The sequence below is a fragment of the Mixophyes fleayi genome, chromosome 6 (genome assembly GCF_038048845.1).
Source record: "Mixophyes fleayi isolate aMixFle1 chromosome 6, aMixFle1.hap1, whole genome shotgun sequence".
Taxonomy (NCBI): domain Eukaryota; kingdom Metazoa; phylum Chordata; class Amphibia; order Anura; family Limnodynastidae; genus Mixophyes; species Mixophyes fleayi.
Window position 1 is genome coordinate 153,664,963 of NC_134407.1, and position 21,013 is coordinate 153,685,975.

General features: G+C 38.7%; 1 protein-coding gene across 2 annotated transcripts in view; it reads right to left on the reverse strand.

Annotated features, from left to right (window-relative positions):
• Positions 1 to 10,919: 10,919 nt before the first annotated feature.
• HNF4A (hepatocyte nuclear factor 4 alpha) overlaps positions 10,920 to 21,013 on the reverse strand; it is a 121,971-nt gene continuing 111,877 nt past the window's right edge. For both annotated transcript variants that reach the window (XM_075176822.1, XM_075176821.1), the window contains exons 6-10: positions 19,119 to 19,206; positions 15,769 to 15,921; positions 14,751 to 14,987; positions 12,615 to 12,740; positions 10,920 to 11,814 (exon numbers count right to left, since the gene is read on the reverse strand). In XM_075176822.1, coding sequence (XP_075032923.1) covers positions 11,672 to 11,814; positions 12,615 to 12,740; positions 14,751 to 14,987; positions 15,769 to 15,921; positions 19,119 to 19,206 — 747 coding nt within the window. In that variant the 3' untranslated portion in view covers positions 10,920 to 11,671. The remainder of the gene's footprint in view (positions 11,815 to 12,614; positions 12,741 to 14,750; positions 14,988 to 15,768; positions 15,922 to 19,118; positions 19,207 to 21,013) is intronic.

The following is a 21,013-nucleotide window of genomic DNA, read 5'->3' on the forward strand; positions in this document are numbered from 1 at the left end:
GATCAAACATCTTGACATGTTGACTTGACTGGTTTAGGCTTCATAATCACTGACTTGACTTGAAATCCATGACATCACATAAGGCTAACATCCAAAGGTCATTGTGACATGGTAGTGACATAATCATTATTCTAGAATGATAGCAGCAACAAGTATTGGCATTCTGGCAAATGCCAGAAGTGCCAGATGGCCAGTCCGGCCCTCGTTAGCACCAAGCGAATCCATAGACGGAAAGGGAAACTCCCGTTTTCGATGAATCGCAAGTGAGCACAGATGGACTAAAATCTAGACGGATGGCAGGAGTGACACTACCTTGTACCACTGATTTCCGGCTGGGATTCAGATAAGTGAAATCACACAAATACACACCTTGAGATATATATATTTGTGACATTAAGGGATCTCCTAAAACCACTGCCTCCAATCCACCCATACCCAATTAGAAGCTTCCCCCCAGGTGACAACTCTATCCAACACAGTGCTAGAGGCTTATCAAACAGTATTTACTGCATCACAGAGCAATATTACTAATTGGAGCACTGTAAAAGCAGGATACACATAGTGACTTTACATCCAAGCCTGCAATCCTTCAAGTAGCCCGGGTTACCACAGTTTAAATTAAATGCACCAATGGTACCACCTAGCAGACAACACATATGATATTGTTATTTAATGATAAGTCAGTTATTGTGAATTGGAGTGACTGTGGGTTGTGAGTGTGGTGCCAACACTGTGAGAGTGTAAAGTGTGAGAGTGTACCATTTATTGCTAATCAACACTGTGAGAGTGTACCAGCTATTGGCAATCAATTTCACTGTATATTATTAATTGATTTATGCGAAACCCTATCCCATTTGTCCACCCAAAATTTATCTCCGTTATCCATATTAATCAAGCCACCACCAACACTGTTAATAAAGAGCCCCAGTAGTTATTTTAGTCTTTCCCGTGCCTGTGTAAAATTTTTAAATGTTAGCTTGTGGTCGGGTATAAGGTGGAGACACTGCGACTAGAGACAGAGGTGAGACTCTTCAACAATACAAGTGTTATCACCATCTCTTCTTTTGTGTCAGAAAAGAGGGAGCTACATACATTTCATTATGGGCTGACATCAACGGCCTTTGTGACACAGTGAACCTATGGCTATATAAATGGAGGGAGCTGGCCACAAGGCATTAGTCACTGCACTATACTGGTAAAAGCCAGACATAATGGCATGAACAGTAAAATTACACTAGTCCCTGCGCTAATCTACTAGCAATAGGACCTCATTGGGAAAATCACAGTCGGAAGGCCACATAGAAGTAGCAACAGAATTACTGATTATATATAGTTTGATAAAAAATAAATGATGTATCCTAGCACTCACGGGACTATTATCCTCTGTTATGTTCTCCATATCACCAATATATACCTTCCAACATTCCAGATAAGAAAATCTGGACAAATAAGACCTCTGTTCCACCAAACCACTCCCTGGTCCTCTCCTACCACACCTATTAGAAAGGCCTCTCCCTTAACCAGAAGACCACACCCCACTTGTTCAAAGACTGTACTGTAAATTGTGGTGTTGGCAGGTGTATTGATAAATTATCACCTGTTTCTGTTTTTTTTCTGTTTCTCCAACTATTATACGGATCAAACATCTTGACATGTTGACTTGACTGGTTTAGGCTTCATAATCACTGACTTGACTTGAAATCCATGACATCACATAAGGCTAACATCCAAAGGTCATTGTGACATGGTAGTGACATAATCATTATTCTAGAATGATAGCAGCAACAAGTATTGGCATTCTGGCAAATGCCAGAAGTGCCAGATGGCCAGTCCGGCCCTCGTTAGCACCAAGCGAATCCATAGACGGAAAGGGAAACTCCCGTTTTCGATGAATCGCGAGTGAGCACAGAGGGACTAAAATCTAGACGGATGGCAGGAGTGACACTACCTTGTACCACTGATTTCCGGCTGGGATTCAGATAAGTGAAATCACACAAATACACACCTTGAGATATATATATTTGTGACATTAAGGGATCTCCTAAAACCACTGCCTCCAATCCACCCATACCCAATTAGAAGCTTCCCCCCAGGTGACAACTCTATCCAACACAGTGCTAGAGGCTTATCCAACAGTATTTACTGCATCACAGAGCAATATTACTAATTGGAGCACTGTAAAAGCAGGATACACATAGTGACTTTACATCCAAGCCTGCAATCCTTCAAGTAGCCCGGGTTGCCACAGTTTAAATTAAATGCACCAATGGTACCACCTAGCAGACAACACATATGATATTGTTATTTAATGATAAGTCAGTTATTGTGAATTGGAGTGACTGTGGGTTGTGAGTGTGGTGCCAACACTGTGAGAGTGTAAAGTGTGAGAGTGTACCATTTATTGCTAATCAACACTGTGAGAGTGTACCAGCTATTGGCAATCAATTTCACTGTATATTATTAATTGATTTATGCGAAACCCTATCCCATTTGTCCACCCAAAATTTATCTCCGTTATCCATATTAATCAAGCCACCACCAACACTGTTAATAAAGAGCCCCAGTAGTTATTTTAGTCTTTCCCGTGCCTGTGTAAAATTTTTAAATGTTAGCTTGTGGTCGGGTATAAGGTGGAGACACTGCGACTAGAGACAGAGGTGAGACTCTTCAACAATACAAGTGTTATCACCATCTCTTCTTTTGTGTCAGAAAAGAGGGAGCTACATACATTTCATTATGGGCTGACATCAACGGCCTTTGTGACACAGTGAACCTATGGCTATATAAATGGAGGGAGCTGGCCACAAGGCATTAGTCACTGCACTATACTGGTAAAAGCCAGACATAATGGCATGAACAGTAAAATTACACTAGTCCCTGCGCTAATCTACTAGCAATAGGACCCCATTGGGAAAATCACAGTCGGAAGGCCACATAGAAGTAGCAACAGAATTACTGATTATATATAGTTTGATAAAAAAATAAATGATGTATCCTAGCACTCATGGGACCATTATCCTCTGTTATGTTCTCCATATCACCAATATATACCTTCCAACATTCCAGATAAGAAAATCTGGACAAATAAGACCTCTGTTCCACCAAACCACTCCCTGGTCCTCTCCTACCACACCTATTAGAAAGGCCTCTCCCTTAACCAGAAGACCACACCCCACTTGTTCAAAGACTGTACTGTATATTGTGGTGTTGGCAGGTATATTGATAAATTATCACCTGTTTCTGTTTTTTTTCTGTTTCTCCAACTATTATACGGATCAAACATCTTGACATGTTGACTTGACTGGTTTAGGCTTCATAATCACTGACTTGACTTGAAATCCATGACATCACATAAGGCTAACATCCAAAGGTCATTGTGACATGGTAGTGACATAATCATTATTCTAGAATGATAGCAGCAACAAGTATTGGCATTCTGGCAAATGCCAGAAGTGCCAGATGGCCAGTCCGGCCCTCGTTAGCACCAAGCGAATCCATAGACGGAAAGGGAAACTCCCGTTTTCGATGAATCGCGAGTGAGCACAGAGGGACTAAAATCTAGACGGATGGCAGGAGTGACACTACCTTGTACCACTGATTTCCGGCTGGGATTCAGATAAGTGAAATCACACAAATACACACCTTGAGATATATATATTTGTGACATTAAGGGATCTCCTAAAACCACTGCCTCCAATCCACCCATACCCAATTAGAAGCTTCCCCCCAGGTGACAACTCTATCCAACACAGTGCTAGAGGCTTATCCAACAGTATTTACTGCATCACAGAGCAATATTACTAATTGGAGCACTGTAAAAGCAGGATACACATAGTGACTTTACATCCAAGCCTGCAATCCTTCAAGTAGCCCGGGTTGCCACAGTTTAAATTAAATGCACCAATGGTACCACCTAGCAGACAACACATATGATATTGTTATTTAATGATAAGTCAGTTATTGTGAATTGGAGTGACTGTGGGTTGTGAGTGTGGTGCCAACACTGTGAGAGTGTAAAGTGTGAGAGTGTACCATTTATTGCTAATCAACACTGTGAGAGTGTACCAGCTATTGGCAATCAATTTCACTGTATATTATTAATTGATTTATGCGAAACCCTATCCCATTTGTCCACCCAAAATTTATCTCCGTTATCCATATTAATCAAGCCACCACCAACACTGTTAATAAAGAGCCCCAGTAGTTATTTTAGTCTTTCCCGTGCCTGTGTAAAATTTTTAAATGTTAGCTTGTGGTCGGGTATAAGGTGGAGACACTGCGACTAGAGACAGAGGTGAGACTCTTCAACAATACAAGTGTTATCACCATCTCTTCTTTTGTGTCAGAAAAGAGGGAGCTACATACATTTCATTATGGGCTGACATCAACGGCCTTTGTGACACAGTGAACCTATGGCTATATAAATGGAGGGAGCTGGCCACAAGGCATTAGTCACTGCACTATACTGGTAAAAGCCAGACATAATGGCATGAACAGTAAAATTACACTAGTCCCTGCGCTAATCTACTAGCAATAGGACCCCATTGGGAAAATCACAGTCGGAAGGCCACATAGAAGTAGCAACAGAATTACTGATTATATATAGTTTGATAAAAAAATAAATGATGTATCCTAGCACTCATGGGACCATTATCCTCTGTTATGTTCTCCATATCACCAATATATACCTTCCAACATTCCAGATAAGAAAATCTGGACAAATAAGACCTCTGTTCCACCAAACCACTCCCTGGTCCTCTCCTACCACACCTATTAGAAAGGCCTCTCCCTTAACCAGAAGACCACACCCCACTTGTTCAAAGACTGTACTGTAAATTGTGGTGTTGGCAGGTGTATTGATAAATTATCACCTGTTTCTGTTTTTTTTCTGTTTCTCCAACTATTATACGGATCAAACATCTTGACATGTTGACTTGACTGGTTTAGGCTTCATAATCACTGACTTGACTTGAAATCCATGACATCACATAAGGCTAACATCCAAAGGTCATTGTGACATGGTAGTGACATAATCATTATTCTAGAATGATAGCAGCAACAAGTATTGGCATTCTGGCAAATGCCAGAAGTGCCAGATGGCCAGTCCGGCCCTCGTTAGCACCAAGCGAATCCATAGACGGAAAGGGAAACTCCCGTTTTCGATGAATCGCGAGTGAGCACAGAGGGACTAAAATCTAGACGGATGGCAGGAGTGACACTACCTTGTACCACTGATTTCCGGCTGGGATTCAGATAAGTGAAATCACACAAATACACACCTTGAGATATATATATTTGTGACATTAAGGGATCTCCTAAAACCACTGCCTCCAATCCACCCATACCCAATTAGAAGCTTCCCCCCAGGTGACAACTCTATCCAACACAGTGCTAGAGGCTTATCCAACAGTATTTACTGCATCACAGAGCAATATTACTAATTGAAGCACTGTAAAAGCAGGATACACATAGTGACTTTACATCCAAGCCTGCAATCCTTCAAGTAGCCCGGGTTACCACAGTTTAAATTAAATGCACCAATGGTACCACCTAGCAGACAACACATATGATATTGTTATTTAATGATAAGTCAGTTATTGTGAATTGGAGTGACTGTGGGTTGTGAGTGTGGTGCCAACACTGTGAGAGTGTAAAGTGTGAGAGTGTACCATTTATTGCTAATCAACACTGTGAGAGTGTACCAGCTATTGGCAATCAATTTCACTGTATATTATTAATTGATTTATGCGAAACCCTATCCCATTTGTCCACCCAAAATTTATCTCCGTTATCCATATTAATCAAGCCACCATCAACACTGTTAATAAAGAGCCCCAGTAGTTATTTTAGTCTTTCCCGTGCTTGTGTAAAATTTTTAAATGTTAGCTTGTGGTCGGGTATAAGGTGGAGACACTGCGACTAGAGACAGAGGTGAGACTCTTCAACAATACAAGTGTTATCACCATCTCTTCTTTTGTGTCAGAAAAGAGGGAGCTACATACATTTCATTATGGGCTGACATCAACGGCCTTTGTGACACAGTGAACCTATGGCTATATAAATGGAGGGAGCTGGCCACAAGGCATTAGTCACTGCACTATACTGGTAAAAGCCAGACATAATGGCATGAACAGTAAAATTACACTAGTCCCTGCGCTAATCTACTAGCAATAGGACCCCATTGGGAAAATCACAGTCGGAAGGCCACATAGAAGTAGCAACAGAATTACTGATTATATATAGTTTGATAAAAAAATAAATGATGTATCCTAGCACTCATGGGACCATTATCCTCTGTTATGTTCTCCATATCACCAATATATACCTTCCAACATTCCAGATAAGAAAATCTGGACAAATAAGACCTCTGTTCCACCAAACCACTCCCTGGTCCTCTCCTACCACACCTATTAGAAAGGCCTCTCCCTTAACCAGAAGACCACACCCCACTTGTTCAAAGACTGTACTGTATATTGTGGTGTTGGCAGGTATATTGATAAATTATCACCTGTTTCTGTTTTTTTTCTGTTTCTCCAACTATTATACGGATCAAACATCTTGACATGTTGACTTGACTGGTTTAGGCTTCATAATCACTGACTTGACTTGAAATCCATGACATCACATAAGGCTAACATCCAAAGGTCATTGTGACATGGTAGTGACATAATCATTATTCTAGAATGATAGCAGCAACAAGTATTGGCAATAGCTCTGTGTCGGCAGATATGAGATCACCACAGATAAGTCACAGGAGAAGATATAATTATAATAACTTAATTATTGATAACAAACATTTAGCCAGATCAGACTTTTCCCTTCCCTCGTAAATCCTTATTTCATGATTTGAATTATGTGACACAAATACATACGTTTTATCATGTTGTATGTTTTTTTGCCCTCCAGCCATTCTGTGGATATGACATCTGCCAATACTGAATATAACCAATACTATGGCTTGAGTTGGCAGATTCATAACTATATGGCATTACAAATGATAGCCTCCTCAGACTGCCTTCTCCTTGTGAGGTTGCAATTGAGTGTTCAAAATTTTGAAACAGAACAGAAAAATTGTCTAATGAACGTTGGAAAAGAAAACAAGATCAGCATTAAACCACGGCAATGAAAAGTATCACAGTGTTTTGGAACATAGCAAGAAGAAGAAGTCATAATGGGACAGCTTGTTTCCCCAATGTTCATATACATGTGATATGTTAGTTGGTGGGTGTTTGGATGGGTAACCTGTATGATAAATCAAAGTCTACAAATCATCTATGAAGATTTCATTTTGCAGGGGGATTATGATAAGCGTTGTAATCCTTTTCTTTTGTTACTTAAATTAGATTTCATGAATATCCAAGGTGGTGAGTATACCTCCATTGTAGAAGAAGTCAAACCTGTGATATGGAAGTTGGTATGTGCATGCGGATAGCTTGAACGAAAAAATTAAATTTATAAATCGTATATCAAGTTTTTATTTTGCAGGGGGTTTAAGATAAAAGTATTTTATACATTTGTACTAAACTGAACTCCAAAACCCAGCTATATGTTGCATTCTTTGTTTTTCTATTCTTTCTTTTACCCTCTTCAATGTAAATATTTTTTTTAATGTCACGATGGCCTCTAATCTGCTGTCACAAAGCTGGAGATCTGTGGCACTTATAATAATGTGGCTGGTTCTGGGAGGGGAGGGGCCGGCTGTCCGCCAGGAAGCAAACCCGATCGGAAACAGCTTTGGCCTTTTAGTGGCTGGCCCATTTAGCCTGGGTCACTACAATATGTCCATTGGCCTATCTGTGAGAGGCAGCCAGGATCTGTAAATTCATCAGGCCTTTTGTTAAATCCGGCGTAAGAAATAAAAAATACTGTGTGGTAACTCCATGTCTACTCATGTGATTATGTCAGGGAGGACATTGCTGCTTGTGACAGGGTCATTGTTATGTTGTGAGAAGGGGGACAGGGGCAAGCTGGAAGTCACAGACTGAAAGCTTGGTGGTGGAAGGAGCAGGGTCCCCCAACAACACAAAGTAGTGATGTGAGCTATGAAAAACTAAGTTGTGGTGTCAAGTGAACCTCTATATGGAACAAAGTTTATACATCCAACTTGTTGCCTTCATGTTCAGTTATCGGTTAAGTAAAATATTATGTTTTCAGTAGTGATCTATGATCCTTATGTTATTTTCCCTTAACAATTCACTATCATAGTGTTGAATTGAGGGAATGTATATGAGCTTTGACGTTGAGAAAGACATATTACTGTATCCAGGATCAAAGGTTGTCTTCTTGATCTATCCTACCTTCCACATGATCCTCCCTACTGATTAACCCCAAAAGTGATAACTGATAAATGTTATGAATAAAGCATGTTTACCTTAGAACTCTTGGCACGTATCTTACATTCTTAGGTACATCCACTATGCTCAGCTTATGAGCTGACCTCTTTAATCTATATCAGGAAGCTTGTTGCAGTGTATTTGTATACCTAGCAATGATGATTAAGAAGCACTGTATAGATTAATATTGTTTTTTATGTTTACTAGCTTTACTAATATAGAGGTAGTACCACTCATTAACCTTTTACCGAATTCCTTTTCCCTATTTGCCATGACTCCATTTATTAGTATCCCCACCCAGTGTTGACCGGAGGCATGTGCGGTACCCTGCCTATGACACACTATATGTACATCTACCACTGAATTTAGACATTTCTATATAAACTCTCATTTCAGTATAAACAAGAACACAGATACATACAGATATAAAACATGTCATTTATTTATAACAAACTATGGGCAGGAAACCTATTCCTTCTTCAATCCAAAGACGGTTATACCGAGAATTAGGTAAAACACCAACACATAAAATATATACTTCTAGTTTTAGTAACACAATAGAAAGACAGATGTAAAAAGGCCACATTATAACACTTTTATATAAAATGCTTATTAATTATCGACAAAGAAAATTCTAAATTTCCAATAATCAGTAAAATGTACAAAAATAATTTAAACAGTGCATTAATTTGGGAAAAAATAAATTACTGAAAATATCACATATCTACATGTAGAATGGTACAAAGGATTACAATTCTGGCAGTGGTATCTTTAAAGGGCAACCATCACCCCAAAAATTGATGAACTACACCTCCCATAAGGCTCAGGCAGTTGAATATTGTCCTTCATTTTGTATTTAGTCATATTTAGTATACTACATTTGCATATTTTTTAATCAGTACAGGTTTAGAGTAACATACAAGCACCATAGTACAAATTACTATACAACATTGTATATATATAAATTATATATATATATATATATATATATACATATCTTTATATGATATGACAGTGAAGACCATTGTAATGAATTTGTGGGCAGTGGTTAAGCAGTGCTAATAAGGATATTGCATTTGACAATGTTGACAATTTCTTACTGGCAAATATATAGCTTCCCTATTTAAGATAGGGATACTGACACATGTAAAATGCTTCTGTCACCTAAACTAAAGTGGAGGCATGTCTCAGAGATGTAACTTGTTTCTAGTGAATGAATGGGCTCCATTCTCATAAATATTGCTTCATACTAGAAAATGGCTATATTCACTGTGAGAAGATGATTTATGCACTTTAAATGTGGTAGTACGATATTTTCAGAAAGCCTGCAGTTTGCTGAAAAGACATTTAGCCCACGTCCAAACCACTCACTTCAAATGAGTATACAGCTCCACCTGTAGGCTACAAGAAAGCACTGTATTTTTTCTCTTAAAGCAAAGTTCAATGTTTAGTAATTCCTAATTTATTACAGTAATCATGATTGAAGAAAATGCTTACTTTTTCCATAAAAGGGGGGAATTTATGGAAGGATACAATTTCTGTAAAAGTATAGATGGCATTTTTCTTACATTATTACTTGGACATACTGTATATCAATTGCCAAATTATTATTTGCATTTTTTATTTGGCACATCCAATATTATGCAGGTGCTAGGGACACATAGGCAAAGTAACATGTAAATATTCACAAGGAACTGGTAATGGGATTCTAACCAGGGTGCCCAGCAAATCTCTGTGTTCTTGACCCACTCTCTTTCTCCCTTCAATTCACATTAAATCCAGGGGGTATATTTACTAAACTGAGGGTTTGAAAAAGTGGAGATGTTACCTATAGCAACCAATCAGATTCTAGCTGTTGTTTTGTAGAATGTGCTAAATAAATGATAACTACAATCTGATTGGTTGCTATAGGCAACATCTCCACTTTTTCAAACCCGCAATAAATATACCCCCAAATGTACATTATTTTGCATTCACTGTTGGGAGGGGGATATCCAATCTACCTATTGACAATGGTGAATTGCCCTGCACTCTGAATCAAGTCCAAATCAGTAATCTCCATCTTTAGGCAGGGGAACTGTTTTTGTCTCACATTAGCAGTAACATAAATAATTAGTGAAGATTTACATGGGACAGATCAGATTTCTATACCTGAAAAGGCTATGGCTTAGCAATTTAGAAATTAGCAATATTAGGGGGCATGATCTAGGTGACTCCTCACATTCCCAAATTAAGAATGTGGGGAAGTGTGCAGCAATAAAAAGGCTTCGTTAAACATTTAACTTAGAAGAAATAATAACTAGGATCAACTACTAAATATTTTTCCTTAGGTTCAATAAAAAGAAAGTCATTGTAAATACAACCAAATTTGACGGTACAATAAATGGTTGGGGAAACAGGGAAGACAATTTCTATATAGAGAAGAACACATAAGGCTTTGGGGCTGCACGTAATAACATACATAGAACTGCAGTGCTCAGACATTTTGGAGCAGAACTGTTGCATATGTAATATTTAGTTTTAACATATAACTCAGTTCCGCTCAAAAACACAGAGGATTTTGGAACACAGAGGAAGATAGTGAGCGTCACAGACCTCGCCCCGTCTTGTCCAGGCACTCTCCACAGAGGGCGGCAGCGCAAAGCGGCCGAAAGGAGAAAAATGGAGAAAAGAGTGGAAATGTGCTTTTCTTTCCTCCACATTTAGCTTACTACATAGTCTTATTTGCCTTAGTTTGCTTAAGGCTAGCGCATAGAAATAAGCTCACTTGGCAAAAACCTTCCATTTACTGACATTTCCACCCCTGTAACCAATAATTCCCCCACACTGAAAACTACCTCACCCATGTGATGTATAACTTTACTTGGTTCTTTATATTATCCATGATGGTCATAGATCTGAGCCACCATAGTTATTATATGGACTGGCAATGACATCTCCAGGTCCTAGTGAAATAATAGGCTGTATAATAGCTCAGCCCACAAAATGGCTGCCTCCTCTGTGTGTAAGTGAGAGGTACACTTTAAAGACAACGATCACTTAGTAAACATTATATACACTTAAATGTATCCTTTTACTCTGTCTCTATTCCAAGTATTTTTAATATAATACATACAAGTTATGAGGAGCTTAGCATGAGTACAACAAAAAAAAAGAAAAATTCAAAACATTAAGCTATACAAAAATATTAACCCTTTACAGCCATGAAGGCCAGGTCTTCAGTCCATCCAGGCTTTGACAAAGGCAGTTTTGTTTGCTCATCTTTGGCATGGCTTTCAATCAGTCAGTCCATTTTTTGCTTCTCTGTTTATATTTATTAAACCGATGATTCCAGAGATTCACATGGCTTCCTGCTTGGTGATGGTGGTCTGTGTAATGGAGGTCTGCTGTTTGGATACAGCAGTGATGGCTCCATGAACTATTTTGTATTGCTCTGCCCCTGAGCCTGCAGGTGGGGAAGGCTGTGGGGTCTCCGGTGTGGCTGTAAAAACAAATAATAACTGTGAACAAGGATGGCTGAAGACTTTTGTTTATAATATGTGGTAGTCCTGTCTCTGGACTCTGGAGTGCCACTCGGCTTTACAAAACTTCCCTTAAGATTAAAAGTTTCTGTATGAAGTAAAATTGGGCAATCTTGTCAGTACCACCATTTTGTTAAGAGTAAGTTGACATTTTATGTGATATGGTTCAATCTTACCCAAAGCACAGACCTTCATTCAATATGTTATTGATTCCTAGGAAGCTGCAAGCCTGTCACTCAGACCAAAGGCTTTTTCATTGCCTCACATCCCCTTAATTAAGTGTAAACACTTCAGTTATTTCATGGAATTGTTAACCAAGCAGCACACACATAGGGGTATATTTACTAAACTGCAGGTTTGAAAAAGTGGAGATGTTGCCTATAGCAACCAATCAGATTCTAGCTGTCATTTTGTAGAATGCACTAAATAAATGACAGCTAGAATCTGATTGGTTGCTATAGGCAACATCTCCACTTTTCCAAACCTGCAGTTTAGTAAATCTAGCCCATAGTTTAGTTTTAGATAGGGCAGTTCCGATTTCTGCACCCAAAAAGGGTTTTGCTTAACACTTTAGAAATGGACTAGAAGGCATCAGTGAATCAGGGTCCGAAATATTTAGAAATTTAGAAGGTGGTGAATAAGCAGCACTACTAAGGCTCTGATAAATATTATTGTCAACCAGTGGATCTAATGTCTTGTATGATGTACCCCGTGGGTGAGGAGAAGTGATGACACAGAGATTTGATTCACAAATACTCACACATCTGTCCGTTGTGCAGTTGAACAGGTACAGCGCTGTTGGCTACTATTACATTTGTTGCAAGATGCTCCTGAACCAGGTGAGGATGCAGTGGGTGATGAGAGTGTGGGGCTTCATTTGCTGACCCTGTCACAAATCAACACAAATAAATATATGTAAATTAACATTTCATGTTAGGTGATCAGTAACTTAGGCCTATTTTGTGAGCATTCTAGTCATATTACAACAATGGACATCACAGGAATAAGCTGGGCAGTAATGCCACTCAAATTCTAAAACATAATTTAGCATAATAACAATATCATTGGGTACCACAATTTACTGTACGCTTGAAATAAGACTTCTGCCCAACATCATCAGTTGAAGAAGATGGGCGTTTGGCAGACATGTGGTGAATAACTGACAGTGAGTACTAACATCTAGAGAAGACACAACTAGACTACTTCCATAGTTACAGGGAATGCTCAGGAGTTTCAGCTACTCACAACATGCATGTAAGATAGGAGAGGGCAGCAGCAGCAGCAATGTCTGAGTCTTCAAATTTTGGGCAGGTCCTATTTAAAGTATCAGAAGTTATTCTAGTAAGTTTGTGGTACCAAACTTAATGATTTTTAATTACCCTACATAATTTTATTTATTACGGTGTGGAGATACCCCTTTATAAGAAGAGGTGAAATCAGTATGGGCCCAATTGCAGACATGTGGAAGTTGGGCTTTGTATATTATTAATACTATTCTATGCCATCACAATGGAAATAGAATGACAGGAAAGGGTTTATTCTAAAATAGAGCTGAAGATGAGCAGTAACCCCAAATAACCAATTAGCTTAGATTGGTCTAGTGCACATGCCAGGCAAACTGCAATATAGGTAGTGAAATTAGGCAAGTAGCCGGGTATAATAGTGCCTGCGGCCCCAAAATGACGCACGCTGGTAAAATCAGATGGAGGATGAGCACAATCGGCCTATGTGTGCGGTCATCACAGAAACAGGCATTCTGCCGCCAAAGGTCATTTTTGCCCACTTGCCCTGGTACCTGCTCACTATAATAAAGGTCACCCTCGAACTTCTTCCTGCAGTCACTATATTAAGACCACGATGATAGATACTTCCTCTCTGTCTCTATCACACTATCAATCACTCTGCTCTCAATAAGGGATTACAGCGTGCAGGCATGATATTTATGACAACACTAGGGGGAAGGGGAATAAGAAATTGAAGGACCAGGAGATAGGATGAGTACCTCCTCTGTGCTTTGCCTAGGATGATGCTTCACTGGAGGAACGACCCTGCTAACATGCCCGGTTATACTGAAAGTCATCACCTGCATCCTGTCCAATTTGGCCATCTATATATGTTGCCAAATTGGGCATACAACCTGTTGCCTGTTGCTTGGGACTGAACAGGATATGCCTCTGTGTTGCTGCCTAATGCATAATCAACGCTGATTCCTGATTGGTTGCTATTGATTAGTGCAAAAATAAACTACAAGAGAGGACACTAATTTATTCTATAGGTGTTACTTTAGCAATACAAATGGAACTCTGTGTAGACCTGGGACCTCTCTATACATTGAGGATTTAAAGACTATTCATTTGTTTATTATATCTGTCATATTTCTGTGTCCATCCCACATCCCAGTTCACTGACTTATATGTGTATATTAGCTGCCTAGTTAGTTATGTCAGACATTTTAAAAAAATATAGGATCAGTACTTAGTATTTTAATTAATATGATATTTCCTCTTAGCATACTCTGCAGAGTACCTCCCACTTTAAGGCCAGCACAGTGGGTTCGTGTCAGCAAAAGCTGAAATTCTAATACTGTAAAAGAACTGAAGTGACTACATATATGTATCACCTTTCTGTGTTTTATGGAGTTTAAGTATGAGTTTTCCATTTCTGTGTTTAGTTCCACTTGAAGCTATCTTGATCACACTGTGGCATATTACAGTCCACTACAGACATGCCACCTATTGATTCACCAGCATATAGTGAGAATACTGCAGGATGAGGCATGGAGTGCCTAATGAAATGGATAGGTTGAATATTGTTTTAGCCCAGCAAATGACTGCCTCTACTGTGTGTAGACAACTATAATTCAGGATTTGGGATAAAGTCACTTAACTATACTGACCTCCTAGCAGCATTTCCTGTAGCAAATTATCGATCTTGGCCATTCCAAAGAGCTTGACAAACTGAATCTGCTCAATCATCTGCCAGGTAATGCTCTGCAGAGTAGGGAGTAAAAGAAGCAGCTCCCCAAATCTCCCCCTGGAGTCATACTGTCGGTCGTTGATGTAATCCTCCAGGCTCACTTGGATCTGATATCTCATCCTCTTGATTTTTGTGGGATCGCTTAATCCTTTGGCATCTTTAACATCAGACAAAGAAGTAATATTATTCTATAAGTTCAATAATGATTTTGAATATTAAATGTTGGAACCCCTGGTATATTTACTGACAATACAATTTTTTTTAAAATAATTGTAGTTACCTCTATGTCTGTAATAGCTCTTTCCCTCCTTACATACATTCTTACATCTAATGACTGGACCTAGAGCTACAGTTCAATTAGTTCATTTAAAAGTGCATCGTCACCTTCAGACAACTGTAATGTACTGGTTTATACAAACCCACTGCAAAGTTTACTAAATACATTTTTTGCTTTTGTCTGTGTTTCTCACCAGGCCTAGTTGTGTTATATATAACACAGCTCATGTCTGCGCATTGGTTACAATTGTATTTTACATATACAGGTACTGATCACATCCAAAAGCATCAAAAATAATCAATGTTGCAGGATGATACAAACAACATGGCAGATAGCACAGAAGTCAGAAAGATGAGCAATGTATTTAATGCATGTTGTAAAAGCACATGTGCTATGCAATAAATGAAAGCTGTAGGAAACCCCTTCAATCCACCCATGTACGGCTTATTCACCTCAGTGCTTGGCAGAATAGGAATACATGTAAAGTCTGGTACCGGGAAAGTACACAGAAACATGGGAAGGGATGATAGACCATGAGGGAAAGTTATGTCACAGCCCTGTGCTCTATTTGTTCAGTGGAAACATACAAGTTATAGATACACTGGATTATACCTATAGACTAACACATTACATAAAAGTAATGAGCCTTGGTTGTACATACCAGGGTCAAAAAATATTATTGCCTTTAAGCAGGCATATTCATTATCATCAATCTGTAGGTCCTGGAATGGAAGAACCAGCTCATCAAGTATTCTTACAGCCACGCGACCCACTTCAAGTTCTGAGCAATTTCTAGGAACCACTCGATCATTACCTGTAGTGCAGACAAGAGCAAAGTTTTTATGTAATAAATGATGATACTATCAGACTATACTCACTATCAGACAGCTTTAATCTATTGGTCTCGACATGCCTTCTTGTAGCTTTTACTTAATTTCTTCATTAATATTATTGTTGTTAATTTGTGAGGTGCAACAATGCTCCACAGCGTCTTTTTTTAACCAAGGCCTTTACGTTATTCATTTATTTATATTTGTTGCCCTTGTATACAATAAGCATAACCATCTCTGCTTTGAATATTGCTTTGAAATCTGCTACACAGAGCACATCTGTATCATATCCAGGGGTGACAAACATAAACAACTGTGTCTGGATGATGTAAAGGCATTTGTAGAAAAAACTGAAGGAAGCTAGTATGATAAAATATTGTATTTAGTATACAATACTATAGCAGGACATGGACAAACCAACATGCTGTATAAATCCATACACGGTTTTCAGAGATGTTGTAAACTGGCGCTGACAACTGTTTAACAGTTTACAAAAATGCGCAAAAGACTGTTGGAATGAGAGGATTCATAGCAAATTACTAATGCAGAGACCTTAATAAAGTGTTTCCTCAAACAAACATATTTCAAATTAAACAGCTGTTTTGCTGCCATTTTTGAGAACCTTCTATTAGTCTCACCCTTTTGATGGCGACAGGAATGCTTATCTGTACAAGGTCAATAATGTTTAACGTATAATGATATCACATATTATCTGGGGGTGTCACAGAGCTTGCTATCTTAATGACATGCCATAAACATGATGTCACCTGTAACCTAGAGACTGCCTATGTAATGACCATGAAATTATTATAGCTATAGTGTCTAGAGAAAGCTCCTTTTCAGACATAAAATGCAAGGTGAAGCCATATAAGGTTGCGTTAGCGTTTTTTTTAACGATAGTGAAAACGTTATTTGATGCTAGTGTTATTTTTAGTTTTCAGTTCCCTGTAGGCTTCCATGGACAGAACAAGATATATTCGGGAAAATTGAAAATAAATTGCTACCTCAATGTCAGCAAATGCTAGTAACTGAAGTAGTGGGTATGGAGACACTAGCAACAATAGTAGTGCGTATGAGCAAAGCAAAGATACAATTATTTATGACAGTGAAATAAAAACTACCAACAAGATAATTATTAATTAAGAACGTATACGTGTCATCATTTGCAGATATGCTATGAAAGTGAGGGATGGCTTTGCTAGACAGTTGCAGAGAGAGATGTGAAGATAAGGGGATGTCTATGGGAAGCAATATGAAATAAGGCATAGGGGCATATTTCACAATTGCACAATTGCCGTTTTTTTGGCAGGATCATTTTCATTCCTTTTCGCAATGATAAGGAATGAAATATAGTTACCATTTATTAAAAGTGTTCTACCGGAACAGCAGTCACGATAAACGGCTGTCCCGGTGAACACCTATCTCTTCTATGGTCACTATCGCAAAGTGGTCACCTTTGCGAAAGTCACCAAAGGGTAGAGTAGTAAGATGCGGTGAGGGATCCGAAGATCGCCCTACTGCAATGCTCTCCCCATAGGCTTCAATGGCTAACGCCATCTTCAAATTTCCCCTTTAGACATTAACACAAATATGCAACTGAGATTTCTCTATTGGTGAGGGCACAAGAAGGATGTGAGAGTGTTTTTGCTATGTCAGGCAAAGAGCATGCAGATGTAAAAAAGGTGGGAGCAGCTTAGAGGGTAGGTGTAGCAATATCAGGACTCCAGGGCTTGTGAAACTTTTTAAGGCAGCTGTGATGTATATAAGACAACTCTTCATATAGGAGGAAGTGGTTAACAAGTGTGAGCCACTGGACACATGCAGGAGCACAGGAGAAAGCCAGTGTAAGGCTAGGTACACGCTGGAATCCAATAATCGGGCAAATCAGCTGTCATAAGGCCGCTGTTATTCTCTGAAGACTAGAGGACCAGATAAAGAGCACAGATCTGAAGGTAAATCGTGGCAGTGTGTACGCATGAATCGTCAGACTGATCGGACTTTCAGTCGTAGGTACAATCGTTTAAGATAACACATTGGTCGGAAAATTCTTAAGTGTGTACCTAGCCTAGGGCTGCAGGCTTCCACACCATGAACAGCAGCTCATGTAGGGTAGTATGCTTTTGTGGGTAGAACAAGTTACATTCCGAAAAACACACAGCTCTATATCGACATAATACAGCTGGAGTAGGACATTTTAAGGGATTATGGCTTAGTGTCGCTATGGAAGCAGGCAAATCGCAGTGGTGTCATGTAAGTCCTTTGAGCTATATATGAAATTGTGTACTAAATCAAGAGGACACTGTCAGTTTGGAATATATTTATTGGTGTTTAGTAAATTTCCATCTCTGTAGTATACTATGTCTATGCTAAAGCTATCTCTCTGAAGTGTGGGATGATATGGTACTACATGTTCCAGCATGTCTAACTAGCCAGAGCAGGTAGGTTGCCTGTCTCTGATGTAGGTGCTTGCTTGTTATCACTGTTTATAGAAAGGATCTGATATGCCAAAACACTTGTCACCTACGGGCCATTACTTGGTGCAACACACCGATAAAAAATAGAGAAAAATAAGGATTTTTTAAAAACTCTTTAAACATCAATCTTCTAACAATTGTAATAGTCTCTATATAATCATCTAACTTAATTATTTAATTATGAAAAAAAATTAAATATATATAGAACAAATATTTTATAGAGAAGGGATTTTAAGTTTGCTGTACACTTATCCTTGCCCCCCATAATATTCAGCCCTTCATACATTCTACACTATCCTCTTTTGGACAATCATTTGTCATTTAACATTGCCCCCCCCTTCCGAACCCGACCACCAACAGTACCAATTTCAAGACACCTAGAGGACAATCAGAGCTCTCTTTTAGCAGCCACCAAATCAGGTAATTCAGAGCTGCCCAAACTAAAGTGTGGCTAATCTGGCCCCTGAATAGACAAGACCCGCTTCCAATCCAATCAAGTTCCATATTAGTTACACACCTAGTAGCGCTGGAGCTCTTCCTCTTGGGGCCAGGAGCTGAAAACACGTAATGGTACAGGTCTTTGAGATGCCAAATCACTAATGGTTGGGGTACTATTAAATGAAAAGACCTTGTTGTACAGACAATTGCCCTTTCCATGGGAATATTAAATTGTAGCTTCTCAGATACACCATGAAAATCTGGCTCACCTAGGAGTAAAATGTCTTTGTACATCATTGACCTCTTTGCAGCCCCGAGAAGTAAGTGCTCTCCCGCATGTGCACGTAACATCGCCACCTGGGAAGAAATAGTTACAATATAAACAGAATGCTCCCACTGAGCATAATTCTTTGACATAATACAGGATAGCACAATTAAAGGGCATCATATTCCAATAATGTTTTTAGTGTATACAATAGTTAATTTACTAAGATGAGGGGAATAGCTTATATGTTATGAAAAATACCAGTTAATAGTTATTTTTAGTGTGCCTTCAATAAATGTTCAATGTAACAATTTAAAGGTACTGTATCCTCAAACATTCTTTTTCTTAAATGTGCCTATTCCAGTAGACTGTATATACTAGACAATGTCACTTAGAGTTGGCTCCATTGTACAACCAGCAGTGAACACCGTTTAAAGAAATTAATCATAGGGATCATTGATCAATATGCATAACAAATGACCAGTATACCTAGGTATTTTAAATGGATGGCGGACCATGAACCTTCCATGTCCTACTAGGTCCAACACAAAAATGTCTGTTTATATTGTTAATCTGTTCTACATAGGTCCAATGATCCATATTTCTGTTCTCCTCCCTGCCCTGTGCTTCACCCATCAAATGATTAAACTTTAATTCAACTTGTTGTATTTTTGGTCTGTCAGGTCTTTGATAAATTCAGGTATAAAACTTGGCAGTGTAAATATATTGTTCTATTGATCCCTATTTTATAGTCGATAAAGCTGTTTTCATCTCCCAGTGAAGATAATGCAGGGCAATGCTCCATTGGCATGTCTTAAACCGCCTGTGAGTTGGCGTGCTAAGCTGCTTACACTGCAATATGCTGGAACACAGGTGTGTAATTGTCCCTTCCTATCGACCTTAAGGCTATGTCCCTAACTTTTTCTGTCTGTTGTAGCATAAAGGAGGATGACAAATTATACAAATCTAATTTATAGTGGTCCTACACACATGTATATACACAAAATTAAAATTAGTTTTCTTATTATTGGGTAAAATATATCAATTAAGTTTTTGTGCACACTTTAGGGCCATTATATAACACAATAGTCTTGAATTATGCACAACCTGAGGCTACAGAGGCATTTTAATATGGCGTTTTAGTCAAATTAAAAACATTTTTGATAAAAACAGAGAAATCCATTTGCTCTATGTCCTTAAAACAAATAGGGAAAGATGAAAAACAAATGGCTAACCAAAAAGTAGAGGGTGGGATGAACTGGTCCTTTAACTCTGTTAAGCATTGTTACTGTCCCCTGTTAAATGATAAGGATTATTGAAGATACAAAGGTTAACGATTGGACTAATTAAGTGCTAGCTGAAAACCTGTGAAGGACAAGGCTTAATAATTAGTGTCACACTGATACATGTGAATCTCGTTAGAGTTTTCACTCACTGTTGGCTAATTTTAAATACATGAATGGTTTTCTGACAGGAAAGTCTCTTTGAAGTTCTCAAATCAACACAGTTATCCATTTGTACTATCAGGATTCCAAGGATGGAGCACCTCCGAAAAAACCCTCAAATGTAATGTAAAATGTAAATGTATCTCCTCAAGTTAAAAGCCACCTTGACACATCCACTAACACAAGAAAAATGGGTGGACATGCACACATGCAGATTTGTTCCCACACTATTCCCACTCCGATAAAGTAGTAAAAAGCACAAAAAAGGTTTCCCCTTGTTTTTCTTCTAATTACATTCATTGGTAAAAAAGAAAAAAAGCACTTAAAAAGGAAAGGTCATAACGAAACAAAGAAAAAAAAATAAAACAAATATCTCTGTGCATGTAGCCTAAGACCTTGACCAGAGAAGCAGTGATCGCTTCTCCAAACAAGATACAACGCAAGCAAACTGTGG